Genomic DNA, 12,578 nt, shown 5'->3' on the forward strand with positions numbered 1-12,578 from the left:
GGATAAAAGCAATGTTGAAAAGACATTAAAGCAACAGTCGAGATCTGTAGCTACATTAGTCATTCTGTCAGAGACCTGGAAAGAACCTCACTGAAGTTAGGCAGGAAAACAATTTGCTGAAGCATCTGCTGAAGCAGTGAGTCGCAACTCATTCAAATCTCTCTAAAGTACCTGATCAAGCAACTGCTGAAGCCCTGAAAGCAACAATTAATTCTGCAAAGAGGAGATACTAAAAAAAGCTTTGAACTCATCTCTAGTCTCTAGTATATGATAAAAACCTGACTGTCCACATATTTATTCCTTTAAAGCAGTCAGGTGGGGAAATACAGGATGAGTGGCGTTCCCCTAGTGCAGCAACAGAACAACCTGTACAAGCTGACAGTGCTCTCCTATCACTGTGTGTAACTGGCATTAGTTCCACTGAACTGAGCCATTTTGGACATGCACTGACCCAACCAAAGGAATTATTTTGTAACAGTTTTACCTGAACCTCAACCAATTGTTCCCCAGGCCCAGAAGACCAAAGCAATCAATCATCTCACAGGTCTTTTTGCCACATATAACATTGTTAAGCATTGAATTCTACAGTAGAGCCTAAAAAAAACCCTTACCAAATAACTGAGGCATCTGAGGCACCCAGACAGGTGCCATAAAATCCCAAGCACCTCAATTGTAAATTGACTAATATAAAACCTGCTAAATTCATCCAATCAGGATATTTACAAGATAGGGAAAACTGTATAGGGCTTTATCCTAATCAATGTCTTGGCTTAAGGGTACAGTTTATCAGCTAACAAAGAGATAAATTTTGTAAAACCTCTTTCTTTTTTTTTTTTTTTCCCAAGAGGCAGGTGGAAAAAGGGAGCAAACTGTTGTTCTGTAATGCTTGTTCAAATCAGGTGTCAATTCCAAGTTCTTGACAGTTGATGAAAGAGATTCTGACAATCTGGAGATCAGAACAATTATCGCTGAAGGAAATAAAAGGTTATATCAGTTGTAAATAAGGCTTTTGGTTTATACTAAATATTAACTAACTTTGTGTGTGTTGTGCTCTCTGACAGAGAGGCAAAGGAACAAGTGAAATGTACCATGCTTTAAGCACAGTTTATTGTATCGGTTAGGAAATTTATGGCAGAATCTCCAGGATTTGACCCTGGATATACCTGAAATACAGATATACTTGATATATATTTGACCCTACATATACTTAGATATATTTGATTTGATCCTGGATACAGTTTAAGGCCAGTTCTGCCTTTCCAGGTGCTAGTGAGGTGGATGGACAGAGAGACTGGGGCAGGGGACTGAGGAGGGAGAGTGACACTTGTGGGAGGGGGCACTGTGACGGGATGAAAGCCCAGGGATTGCTCAACTGGGATTCTCCTCGGAGGCACCAGCTCGAGATGTTTAGGTGTTGCTGTGCCGGGAACAATGAGTGCAGTGTGTGGGGAGCCAAGTGGGGCACCCGTGATGTCCCTGGGGCCGCCATGAAGAGGCTTCTGTCCCAGCAGCGACTGTTCCTGGCGCTGGGAGCGTGACTGCCAAGGGTGAGACCGGTCCGAGTGGGAAGGTTCTCGAACGCCTGCGGTGGCACAGCAGGGCCCGCGGCTGCTCCCTTCCCTGAGGCGGGCTGAGGGAGGCAGGGCCGCGCGCGCACCGCCAGGCGGCGCCCCCGCCCCGCCGAGCGCGCGGAGCCCGGGGCGGCCGCGCGGCGCTTCCGGCGGCGCAGGAAGGGGCGGCGCGCGCGGCTCCGGTGAGCGGCGGGAGCGGCGGGGCCGCGGTCGGGGAGCTGCGGCGGGAGCGGCGGTACCGCCGGGGCCGCGGGTCGGGGAGTGTGGGGAGCTGCGGCGGCTCCGGCACCGAGCGCCGTGGAGCGGGGCAGGCGGGGACCGGGCTCCGGGAGGGCTCCCCGCCGGCCGCGTCAGCGCCCGAGCCCGTCCCGCCGCCTCTCGGTGCTGCGGGCGAGGATACGGCGGGGCCGGGGCCGTGCGGTCACGGCAGCGGAGAGGGGCCGGGGCACAGGGCTCGTGTCGTACCGTTACCGAGAGCTCCGACCGGGAACCTGGATGTCGCCACCGCTTACACCAGCCTTGTCCCGGTGCGGGAGATAAGGGAACTGCAGCTGGGTTTAGAGATTGAGGACTACATTAGAACCGTATGGAACCTGCACTAGTGCGCTTATTCCTGTGAGTTCTTACAGTGCGTCTCTTTTCTAGGAAAAATGATTTCTGAAAGCAGCTCCTTCATCAAGGGTGTGGTGCTTGGAGGAGTCTTCTGCATGTTGGTTACGCTCCTCGGACACATTAAGGTGGGCCATGGGACCAAAGCACATCACCACGAGCATCATCACATCCAGGCTCCCAACAAGGAAGATGTCTTAAACCTCTCAGAAGGGGAACGTGTGGAGCTTAGTAAAAACATCAATGTTTACTGTATCATCCTTGTCAAACCAAAAGATCTGGGGCACTGGGCTGCAGCAAGGGAGACCTGGAGCAAGCACTGTGACAAGGCAGAATTCTACAGCTCGGAAAAGGTCAAAGTGTTCGATTCTGTGGCCGTCAACACAAACGATATGTGGGCGATGATGCGGAAAGCTTACAAGATCACGTACGAACGCTATAAGGATCAATTCAGCTGGTTCTTCCTTGCATATCCAACAACATTTGCTATAATTGAAAATCTCAAGTATTTCTTACTGAAAAAAGACCCCTTTCAGCCTTTTTACATAGGCCACACTGTGAAATCTGGTGACCTTGAGTATGTAGATGGCGAGGGAGGGATCGTCTTAAGCATTGAGTCGCTAAGACGACTCTCCCGTGTTCTTGAAGACCCTGACAAGTGCCCAGAGCAGGGAGGTATGATCTGGAAACTGGCAGAGGACAAACAGCTGGCAATCTGCCTGAAGTACGGCGGCGTGTTTGCCGAAAACGCTGAAGATTCCGAAGGGAAAGACGTCTTCAACACTAAATCCGTGGGGGCCCTCATCAAGGAGGCCATGTCCACGCACCCGCAGCAGGTGGTGGACGGCTGCTGCTCCGACATGGCCATCACCTTCAGCGGGCTGGCCCCCAACCACATGCACGTGATGATGTACGGCGTGTACCGGCTCCGGCCCTACGGCCACTCCTACAGCGATGCCCTGGTCTTCCTGCCCCCTCCAAGCTCAGACAATGACTGATGGGGCCTCAGGGAAGGCCTGGAACCATGGGGTTGGCTCTTCTCACAACACACAGTTGTACTGACACACTCTGGTACTGGTGTACAGGTTCTTTTGCACACTGAGGGTTGGTAAAGCTCTTCATTTTAAAAGTGGAAGGAGAATTTTTTTCTAAATCTTTTCTAGAGAAATGCTTCTGGCTTTTGACAGTGCTGGAATGAAAATGATAAAAAGATGTTAATGTTTATTATAAAAGGAAATTAAGTTTATAGGGGGGGTTTGTACATGTAAATATTTATTAATGAAAACTGAAATGAACTTTAGTCTACTCTTAAAAATATATTTTTGCAAGACTTTGATTATTTCAGTTCTTCCAGGCATTTCTAGAATGTCTTTATATCTTTCTAAGTTGTACCAATAAAACTGACTACAGATTCAGTCTCAAAGACTGTAACTTTATGCTGTTTCTTTTACACTCAATACACACTCAATATCTTGAGCTTATATAGCACCTTCCACCTCATGTACAGCCTTCTAACAGCAGGAAGCAAGGTGACAAGAAATCTTGCAGCAGAGTAATATCAAGTGCCCTTTGGACTACTGTTTCTAAGCAGACAAAAGAAAAAGATAAACTGTATTTGAATAGGTATTAACATGGTCAGGGAATCTGTTAGCACAAGATTAACTACTCATTTAAAATTTCACTCCATCTATAAGCATGTTAGAATAAAGGGTCAGTATTATTTTTACTCCTGTTAGTGGATGCTAATAGTGTTCACAAGGAAGAAGTTGATAAATTGTCAGTACAATTTGGTGTTTGGTTTGGGGTTTTTTCATGCTCTTTTTTTTTTTTTTTAACAATAGAGGGCACTCAATTTTACACAAGTTCCTGGGTACCACTCCTACCCACCCACAGCCTGTGCAAACAGCACTTCAGTACTTACTCCATTTAGAATTCAGTGACCTGACATGGGTGTTTCAAGACTTGAGGAAGGTATTACATCCATCTGTTACATCTGTCACTGTCACAGGCTTTGTTGGTATTACAATATTCATAAAACACAGGAGCAGACTGTTCTCCCAGCTTTAACCAACCAGTTGTAACACCCTACCCTGAGCTGCAAGTGGGCAGGTGGGGAAGTGAAACAGCTGCTTCAGAGCTGATGAGAAAATCCATCTTGGGTTTTTTGTTTTAAGCATCAGATTTTTCACAAGGTAAGACTACTGCTCAGACTCCCATACAGGCTCCCACAGCTCAGCTGCTGTTTGAAAGGTGAGACAAGAAGCACCTTCTCATCCCCCCATCAGTCAGAGCTCAGCTGACAGCAACACAATTGCTGCCAAATCCTAGGTAAAACTTGTACCTTTGATGTTTTGCTCATCTGGTATATAAATTAAGCCTGATTTGACTTGTATCTCCTTACAGAATAATACAGCTGCAAAAACTTAGACAAAACCAGATAAAGCAAGCAAAACTTTCAGTATTTCTGATAATTAAAAACAGTTCTGACCCCCCTGCAGCAACAGCAGTCATAGGAGAATGAGTGAACAATTCCAACAAGAAAAAAATCTCATTTGTCACAGATTTGGGTGCTGTAGGACAACAGGAAGAGATAAGATGGAAGCAAACCACAAAAGGCAAGACTAGCTCATTTTACATGAAAAAAAAAACCCACCAGCACTGAAGCATTAACTGATTTCCCATAGTACGAGAAATCAATACATTTACAATGAAATCTTTAAGATGCACTGAAATGTTCACCAGCATTCTCAAGTTCTGAGGTATGATCAAAACTCTTTCTGCAACACTGCCTAAATTTTGTCTTCCTACATTGATAAATAGTTTCAGATTTACTCTGTCATTTTCAGAAGTACAGTCTTGTTAATAATTTTACAGAATTTTAAAAGCAGCATTCCTTCTGCCATGTCTTAACTTGGCTTTAGAATCAGATGGGGAACACCTTGGCTACTATCATCTGTAAAGGTCCAGGGTGGGCAAACCAAGCCTGCAGAACAGCACCACAAGGCACTGGCACACAAAGTTACATTCTGCTGCTGTAAAATGCATGTGTTAGAATAAAAACTTGAAATATTAATAAATGCTTCCAGAGACAGTTATGAGTGGTAGACCTTAAAAGTTTCCTTAATTTATTACAGTATTCCATTTTTCCATAGGCATAGCTTTGGGTATGCTGAACAAAGGACTGGGTTATCCAGACAGACACACAGTGCTCCTGAACCCATTCTGTAGCTGTACAGAGACATGTGGCAGTGTGCACAAGATGAGAGCTCTTCAAGTTCCACCTGAAAAAGTTGCTCCTGGCTACACTGAAAAACATGTTTTGCTGTCATGCCTTTATTTAACAGTGATTTTGTTTCTGCTCCTAAAATAAGGCGGCACACAGGGAGTAGAGAGCATCAGGCACCAGGGTGGCACACTCTTCACTGGCAGTGTGCCCACCAGTACTACAGACTCCTCTAGAAGGAGAGCAGTATCAAAGTGTTGGCAGGTAGAAATCTGAATGTACATACAGTCTTCAGATATGAGCCACCATAAAAGAATTTCTAATCCACATATCAGTCTGAGTTCATAAATCCTATACAGATAAATGCATATTAAAAAGAGAAAATCCTTAAGTAAAATGAAGTTAATGCTCTTAATAAGTTAAAAAATAATGTCAAAAAACCTGATTTCTCCACATTCAAGAAACTAGGTAGACTAACAAGATGTCAAGAAAAAATCTGAAATGCTTCAGAGGTTTTGTAAACCATATTTATATTTCACACACACTTTATATTATGCTTTTAGAAGAGCACAAAAATGTAAACATTTCTTGGCTTTTTACTCCTTTCCACTTGAAATAGTCTACTCACAGTCCATGCAGAATCTTTCATCAAATATCTTCAGTCACTGAAGACTCAGGTTTGAGACAAAACAAAATAACTGTAATAAAAAGAAATCTAGAAAACTATTGTAGCCTAACAGTACTTTTGCATTCAACTGATTTATTTAGCATAGCCACAGAACAAAATAATTTGTACATTCAGTCACATTAAAAACAAGGAATTACAAAGCAGTCCACATTTAATCTAAGTGCATTCCTTTGGAGTAACAGTTCCTGTTGTTTCACTTGTATGTCTTCATATGCCAAAGGCCATCATTTAAATAGTGGATATTCTCAATACCGATCCCTTTGTTGACCTTCTCACTGTAGGAGCAAAAACATACAGAAGTATTAGCTAGGTTAAATATGAGAGCACTACAAAATACATTATTTCAAGTAGAAACTGCAACATTTGTCAACTGGAAGGGGAAAGCTACCAATCACAAAGTCATTATCTTCCACAGCAGGTGGACAAGAAACAATATTTGTTATTACATGTGCCCACATTGATAAGAGGACAGTATTTGCCTTCCACATTTTTTCAACAGCTTTCCACAGTGCTTTTACTACTTCTTTGTGGGACACAGTTCTTCAGACAACACTTCTGCTACTTTTCTCCATTTTCACCATTTCTCCATCAAAGTAGCACAGCAATTGTGCACCTCCAATCCAACAAGATGACTGGAATGTGGAATCTAACAAGTTCTGGTTCCAAGTGTGCCAATGGCACAATCAAATGCAGGTGAGCTGCCTCACTTCTAGTTGCAGGTCATCTACCCACTTAATAAGGAATTAAAAATGCTAAATTTATGTGCCAAGGACTTTCAGCTTGTTTAGAGACATGCTATCCTCCATAGTATTGACTATCTTTTGAGTTATGTCATCTTTTAAAAATTACTGGTTTATGTCTGTGTTTATTTTTCCAGTTAAAAAAAAACCACAAATTAACTACTTTTGCCACAATAAACAAGACAAATCTCTTTCTGAGAGTGAGAACAAGTTTCATTCCCCTGGAGAATATAATTTACTCTATTTACACCAAGTGTTCCATTACTTACACAACCTATCCAAAAGTAATCAGGGAGGGAAATGCTACAAAGACGGTATTAACAAATTATATGTAGTAATTACACAAAGAGATTGAAATCCCACTGCCTAAACCAGAAAATTGTGGAAAAATGTTACACAAAATGAGCAGCTAACAGGCTGCAGAGAGGAGTATCATTTCATTTTCCTCTCCAGTTCATGTTGCTTTTCACAGGAACAGGATATTCAGCTGCAAGGCTGGTGGATTTGAAATTAGGTATACAAAGGACCTTGGTTTGCAATGATCAGTGTGACACTGCTCTCTTAGGACTGGGACACAGGTAGCTTTTCTTTCCACTTACTCTTGGAGTCTTTTGAAGCACCACAAAGAATCCTGAAGAATAGAATTCCTCAACAGCTACAGCAGGTCCAAATCCAGGTTTCTGCAGTCCCACTCTATCCCTGTCCTCCAAGACATTCCCCCCCTCTCTGCCTTGTGCTACTATTATGACTTAGGACAGGCTTGTTGAGAATTAACCACACAAAGAGTGACTTGTTTTCACCAAAAAAGCTTCCTCACTGCCCCAAGTGACAGGTCTGGAAACCAACACAGCCCAAACCTGCTGGGTGCACCTCACATCCTGCAAGATGTTAATAGAACTTAAAATGACAAAGTGATTTAGCTACTTATAATTTAGCACTATCTGAAAGCCAAGAACAACTAACATCCATTTCCATTTTCTGTATCTCTTTTCCTTCTCAAATAGTTTTCTGTTTATCCCAAGCAGAACTCTAAATTTCACAAGAGGCTCAGCTAAGTTAGTCAGCACATCAAGCAGGAGTGCTGGGCTGCATGTGGGTACACAAAGAAAAAGAGCAGGCCACAGAGAAAAAAACAAGCCTGGACAGGCAACCAAGATCCAGCAGGACTTGAGTCTCTGCTGTCCCTGCAGACAAAAATCTCTTCAATGTTTTCAATCCTCTCAAATCCAAATTACACCTCTTGCCTAGCCCAGGAGGTACTCAGTACTCAACACGTGCTGCAACAGCAATGCAGTAACCTTGACAGTGGTGCTTTTACTCCAAACTAACATAAGAATAATAACATGGGACAGGTTATATTTCAGCTTTTAAAACACTTACATGTCCTCAGCTGACATCTTCATTACTCCCACACATAATGCATGTTGTTTCCCCTCTGCCATAATTGCCTACAAATTACTGCTAAGGAAAAGAGAGTTCCTTTTAAACTATTTCAGAAAAGTCAAAGCAATATGAAGAAATTACTTCCAAAAACACTTTCAAAAGCCAGTGTTGAACTTTTAATCCTTTAGTAATTCTAGAGTTCCAGTTCTTAAAGATAAGCAAAACAATGCACTGAATTTAACAATTGAATCAGTGTGTAGAACAAAGCATGCATTTATGAACTTGGAACAGCAATTACAGAAAAAATCTCACAGCGCTAAATTTCTTCCTTTGTGTTTAATACAGAGATGACAGTCTCTGCCTTTCTGGAACAAAACAGCACATGTTTGTGGGGCCATTTTAGATTCCAAGGCACAGAAGAATTGAGACACCAATTTAAAAACCACAAGTACTGAAATCACAGGTGTCCTTTTCAGAGTTTAGCAACACGTGATGTTAACTGCTGATCTTGTCCAATGGCATCCAACTAACAACAAAAGCAGCACAGCTTGGTGTTATAAATGCTGTATTTGTTCAGGGTTCTTTTCTCAGTAGTATAAGGAGTGAATTAGCACACTTTCCTCATTTTACGTACACTAACTTCAGACACAGAGAGCAAGTCCTGATTGCAGTAAAGCTGATCCTACTCACCTTTACTAATTCCCTAAGAACAGGAGAGAATTCTTCTGAAGGGAATACAAGATTGACTAAGGAGGCAGGGCACAAATTGCACTGCACCTCATCTACTTTCACCATTCTGCATAAAATTACTAAGGAGCTCCACTTACCAATGAGATTAATGGAACAGCAGCCCACCCAACAGTACAGCAGGAATAGTTATGTGGTTTGGAACATACAGTAAGTGAAAAAATATGAACAACTTTAACCTTGCCAAGCAATATCTAAACCTCTGCAGCTCCTTTCTGATTACTAGTTATTTCATGAAATCCAATTAAAACACAAAGTAATACAGATAATAACCAACTGAGAACACAAGAACAGAAATGTAACTCATCTCACAGTGAGCAATAATTCATATTTAAGAAGGATACAACAACAGTGTCAACAGCAGCAGGGTAAAGCTTTGCTCCAGGAGATGTCAGGCCAGGGCACATTATATTAGCTCCACTCAGGACGAATTTAATGGCACCTTTATCAACCTGCTGATGCGGGAGAATAAATGGGTCTAGGAGGGGAAAGACACAGCATTGCCATTAATACAGCACCAGGACAACTTGAACAGCTCGCTGTAAAGTCAGTTTAAACAGGGCAATCAGACATAGAGTGTCCTGCAAGGGTAGGAAGTTTGAGAAACAATTACCAGAGCTCCTGCTGGGTGGTACCATCCCAAAAGGACACAAATACTGACCCAAAAGGACACAGGCACTGTCCTCCCAGACCACATCTTTATCTAAGAACCAAAGGTAATCCAGCACTTCAGGCTATGGCTCCTGCACACTCTCAGACCCATAGACTGAGCAACAATTTTCCCCTAGGGAAAACAACCACACAAGTTCCCATCCTAAGAGATCTTAAAACCAAGGGGTCTTAAATGCTGCAAACTCCATGTACTCTTACAAATTACTCCAACATGAAAGAAAAACAGTTTAATGTTAACAGAACAAAAAAGGCAAACACAGACAAAATTCATGAAAGCTGTCAGCTCTCCAAGCCATCCTTCAAGTGCAGGCACACTTGAAGCATTTCCAACACCAAGATCTGACTGAGTAACGTTCTTTGGGATTCAAAACAGAGTAACACAATCAAGCAGAACAGCAAGAAAAAAATTGCAAGAGTAAATTGTGAAAAGTAAAAAGCATGCAGCCCAAGTTCCTACAGGAGACAGATACTACCATTAAACTCAGGAATAGTTTTCTAGTAAGAACTTACAAGTATTTGTATAACAACAAGACTTGAAAGAAAAAAGATAGGGACCAACAATAGCAAACTTATATCTCTGTTCTAAGAGAGCCTCTCAAGATTTTTTTACAGAGCTTTACACAATTTAATTCTTAGTTATCAAAGTTCAGATTGCTTAGCATATAGCATGGAAGCAATTAACACAGACACGTGAAATAGAAAATAAATTCAAGTTAAGAAAGTATACTGTGTCTTTAACATCTATTCTGGAATATGCATATGCATGGAATACATGGAATAGAAGCTCTTTTTAATTTGTTTCTACAGATGTCCTGTGGAATCACACTGTCACCCTTCTCTTCCCAGCACAGCCACCCTCAGGAAACTTACATTTGTGAAGCAACCTTAGCGTTGGGTAAAAAATCCCTTCTCTTTGCCTGAAGAACAGCAACTCCCCATTCACAGTGAGGATTTCTATATGTTCATGACTGCAAGATTAAAAAAAAAGAAAATCCAAGAGCTACTTAACCCTTCTACACTTTAAATACAGTATTTTACTTAATGGAGCCTGGTCTATCTTAGCATCTGAGAATAAAAACAGTCAATTAGGAACAAAATTTAAAATAAAAACATTATCTTTTTGTATGACTTGTTCTTCAGCAGTGATCTCCTTCTTCCCCCTTTGAGAAAAAAGAAACCTACTGACCAAATACACAAACTGCATTTCCTTGGCATTGCTTTTTAAATGCAATACAAAGAGTAAATAATGAGGATTCAGCAAAAATATACTACCCTCTATTAAAAAAAAGGGAAAATAATCAAGGTAATACATGGGAGCCCAAAAATAGTACAAAATGTTACTGACAGGAATCCAAATAATTTTGAGCTTCCATGTGCATAAAGCTGAATGCTTCCCTTCAACAACAGGCTAATACTTGGAGAGACCCTGAGTACACTGCACATTAGCTACTAGGAAGCATTTTTAAGTTCCTCAAGCATCCTACCAGCATGTGCCTTTAAAGCACAATGAGCACATGCCAGCTTTCTAATCTGGCCATTACAAGGACTACTACCTATTAAGAGATGATGGATGCCTATCAAAAGTGGTAGGTTTATTTACTGTACAAAGGAAACATACAAAGGAGGCAGTCCTAGCACCCTGAAAGCAAAGTTTAACAGAAGAGATACTTACCATCTTACTATTTTGACTGGATCTTTCTTTGGCATGATTTGGTTTAGCCATGGTTCAATAACAGGAAATTGGTCTATCAGTTGATTCTTGATACCTTTAATAACTGAAGTCTTCAGCTGGATACAGTTTGATACATTCTCCTTTTCATCAAATCTGTCAAGTGAAAGTATTTTAGAAATGCACAATTCGCTGCACAAAATATGTATTTTCAGGAGCTGTCCTCAAAAGTGTTTATAAATTAACTACAGAAGTCTAATAGCAGACTGACTGTCCAGCTTTCAAATGTAGGATATTATTAATCTTAAATTTGTCCCCGGGAAACACTTGGGCTGGGGGAAGGCAAGGGGGTCCCCCCTTAGTAGCCTGTCTTCATCCCTAAACTTTTTGTACGGCCACAGCCCGTGTTCAGTCTCACAGATAAACCCTGGCCCACGGCGCTATTTTATCCAACTCCAAGAGTACTCTGCTGGCAACACAAACACCCACAGCCCTGCTCCTATGCGAACCCTTCACGTCCACCACGGAAACACGACCGGCGCTCTGTACCACCCGAAGTTGGGATAAGTTAATGACTCAGCTCCATTTACCGAGCGAGTGCCCAGGGCAAAGCCGAGGGCTGCGGGCGGCGCTGCCCGAGGAGGCCGCGGGGCCGCTCCCGCCAGCGCAGCGCCGAGCCCGGGGCTGAGGGGGCGCCGGGCCCCTTCCCTTCCCTTCCCCTCCCCTCCCTTCCCTTCCCTTCCCTTCCGCCGCGCCCCCAGCCCGGCCGCACTCACTTCTTGAACATCCTGCGGGCGGGCAGGCCGGGGCCGGCGGCGGGCGGGCGGCCACAGCCTCGGCGCTGCTCACACGCGGCTCCGGCCGGGCCGTGCCTCGCTCCGCGCCCGCCGGAAGCGCCGCTCCATCCCCGCGGAACGGGCGGGGCCTGCCGGCAGCGCCGGGGCGGTGCCTGTGCCGCCCGCCTCGGCATCGCCCCCTGCCCACCGCTGCCCCTCGCACAGCACAGTATCATTGTTGTTATTATTGGGCTTTCACAACCACCGGGTGCCTGGTACTTACAGGCACGGCGCTGTTTTCCCAGGTAATAGATCGATTTTTGGTAAAATGAGAAGAGCAAAGTGCTAATAGCTACTGGCATCATTTAAACACAAAATATGTTTCAAGGGGGAAAAACACAGCCATCTTCAAACTAGCAGAGCAGAAACTATCCTCCAGTCAGCTTCAGAGAGGAACACAAGATACTGCCAACAGCATTCTGTGGGAGGGGAAATAGAGT

General features: G+C 43.3%; 2 protein-coding genes across 4 annotated transcripts; one reads left to right on the top strand and one right to left on the bottom strand.

The window, feature by feature from the left end:
- Positions 1-1,735: 1,735 nt before the first annotated feature.
- Positions 1,736-3,603, top strand: C1GALT1C1 (C1GALT1 specific chaperone 1). Of its 3 annotated transcripts, none has more exons than XM_036402141.1 (2): positions 1,736-1,753; positions 2,217-3,603. In XM_036402141.1, the coding sequence occupies exon 2, from the start codon at positions 2,222-2,224 to the stop codon at positions 3,176-3,178; it is 957 nt and encodes a 318-aa protein (XP_036258034.1). In that variant the 5' UTR covers positions 1,736-1,753; positions 2,217-2,221; the 3' UTR covers positions 3,179-3,603. The 3 variants fall into 3 exon arrangements, with proteins under 3 accessions (XP_036258034.1, XP_036258035.1, XP_036258033.1); XM_036402142.2 differs by lacking the exon at positions 1,736-1,753 and adding an exon at positions 1,777-1,806; XM_036402140.1 differs by lacking the exon at positions 1,736-1,753 and adding an exon at positions 1,855-2,098.
- Positions 3,604-5,272: 1,669 nt separating this feature from the next.
- Positions 5,273-12,195, bottom strand: MCTS1 (MCTS1 re-initiation and release factor). The gene is made up of 6 exons (XM_036402143.2): positions 12,079-12,195; positions 11,306-11,458; positions 10,504-10,601; positions 9,306-9,439; positions 8,212-8,279; positions 5,273-6,366 (listed from the first exon to the last, which is right to left on the bottom strand). Exons 1-6 carry the CDS (start codon positions 12,087-12,089, stop codon positions 6,285-6,287), a joined length of 546 nt encoding a protein of 181 aa, XP_036258036.1. The 5' UTR covers positions 12,090-12,195; the 3' UTR covers positions 5,273-6,284.
- Between the last annotated feature and the right edge of the window lie 383 nt (positions 12,196-12,578).

This window comes from Molothrus ater, chromosome 14 (genome assembly GCF_012460135.2).
Source record: "Molothrus ater isolate BHLD 08-10-18 breed brown headed cowbird chromosome 14, BPBGC_Mater_1.1, whole genome shotgun sequence".
NCBI lineage: Eukaryota > Metazoa > Chordata > Aves > Passeriformes > Icteridae > Molothrus > Molothrus ater.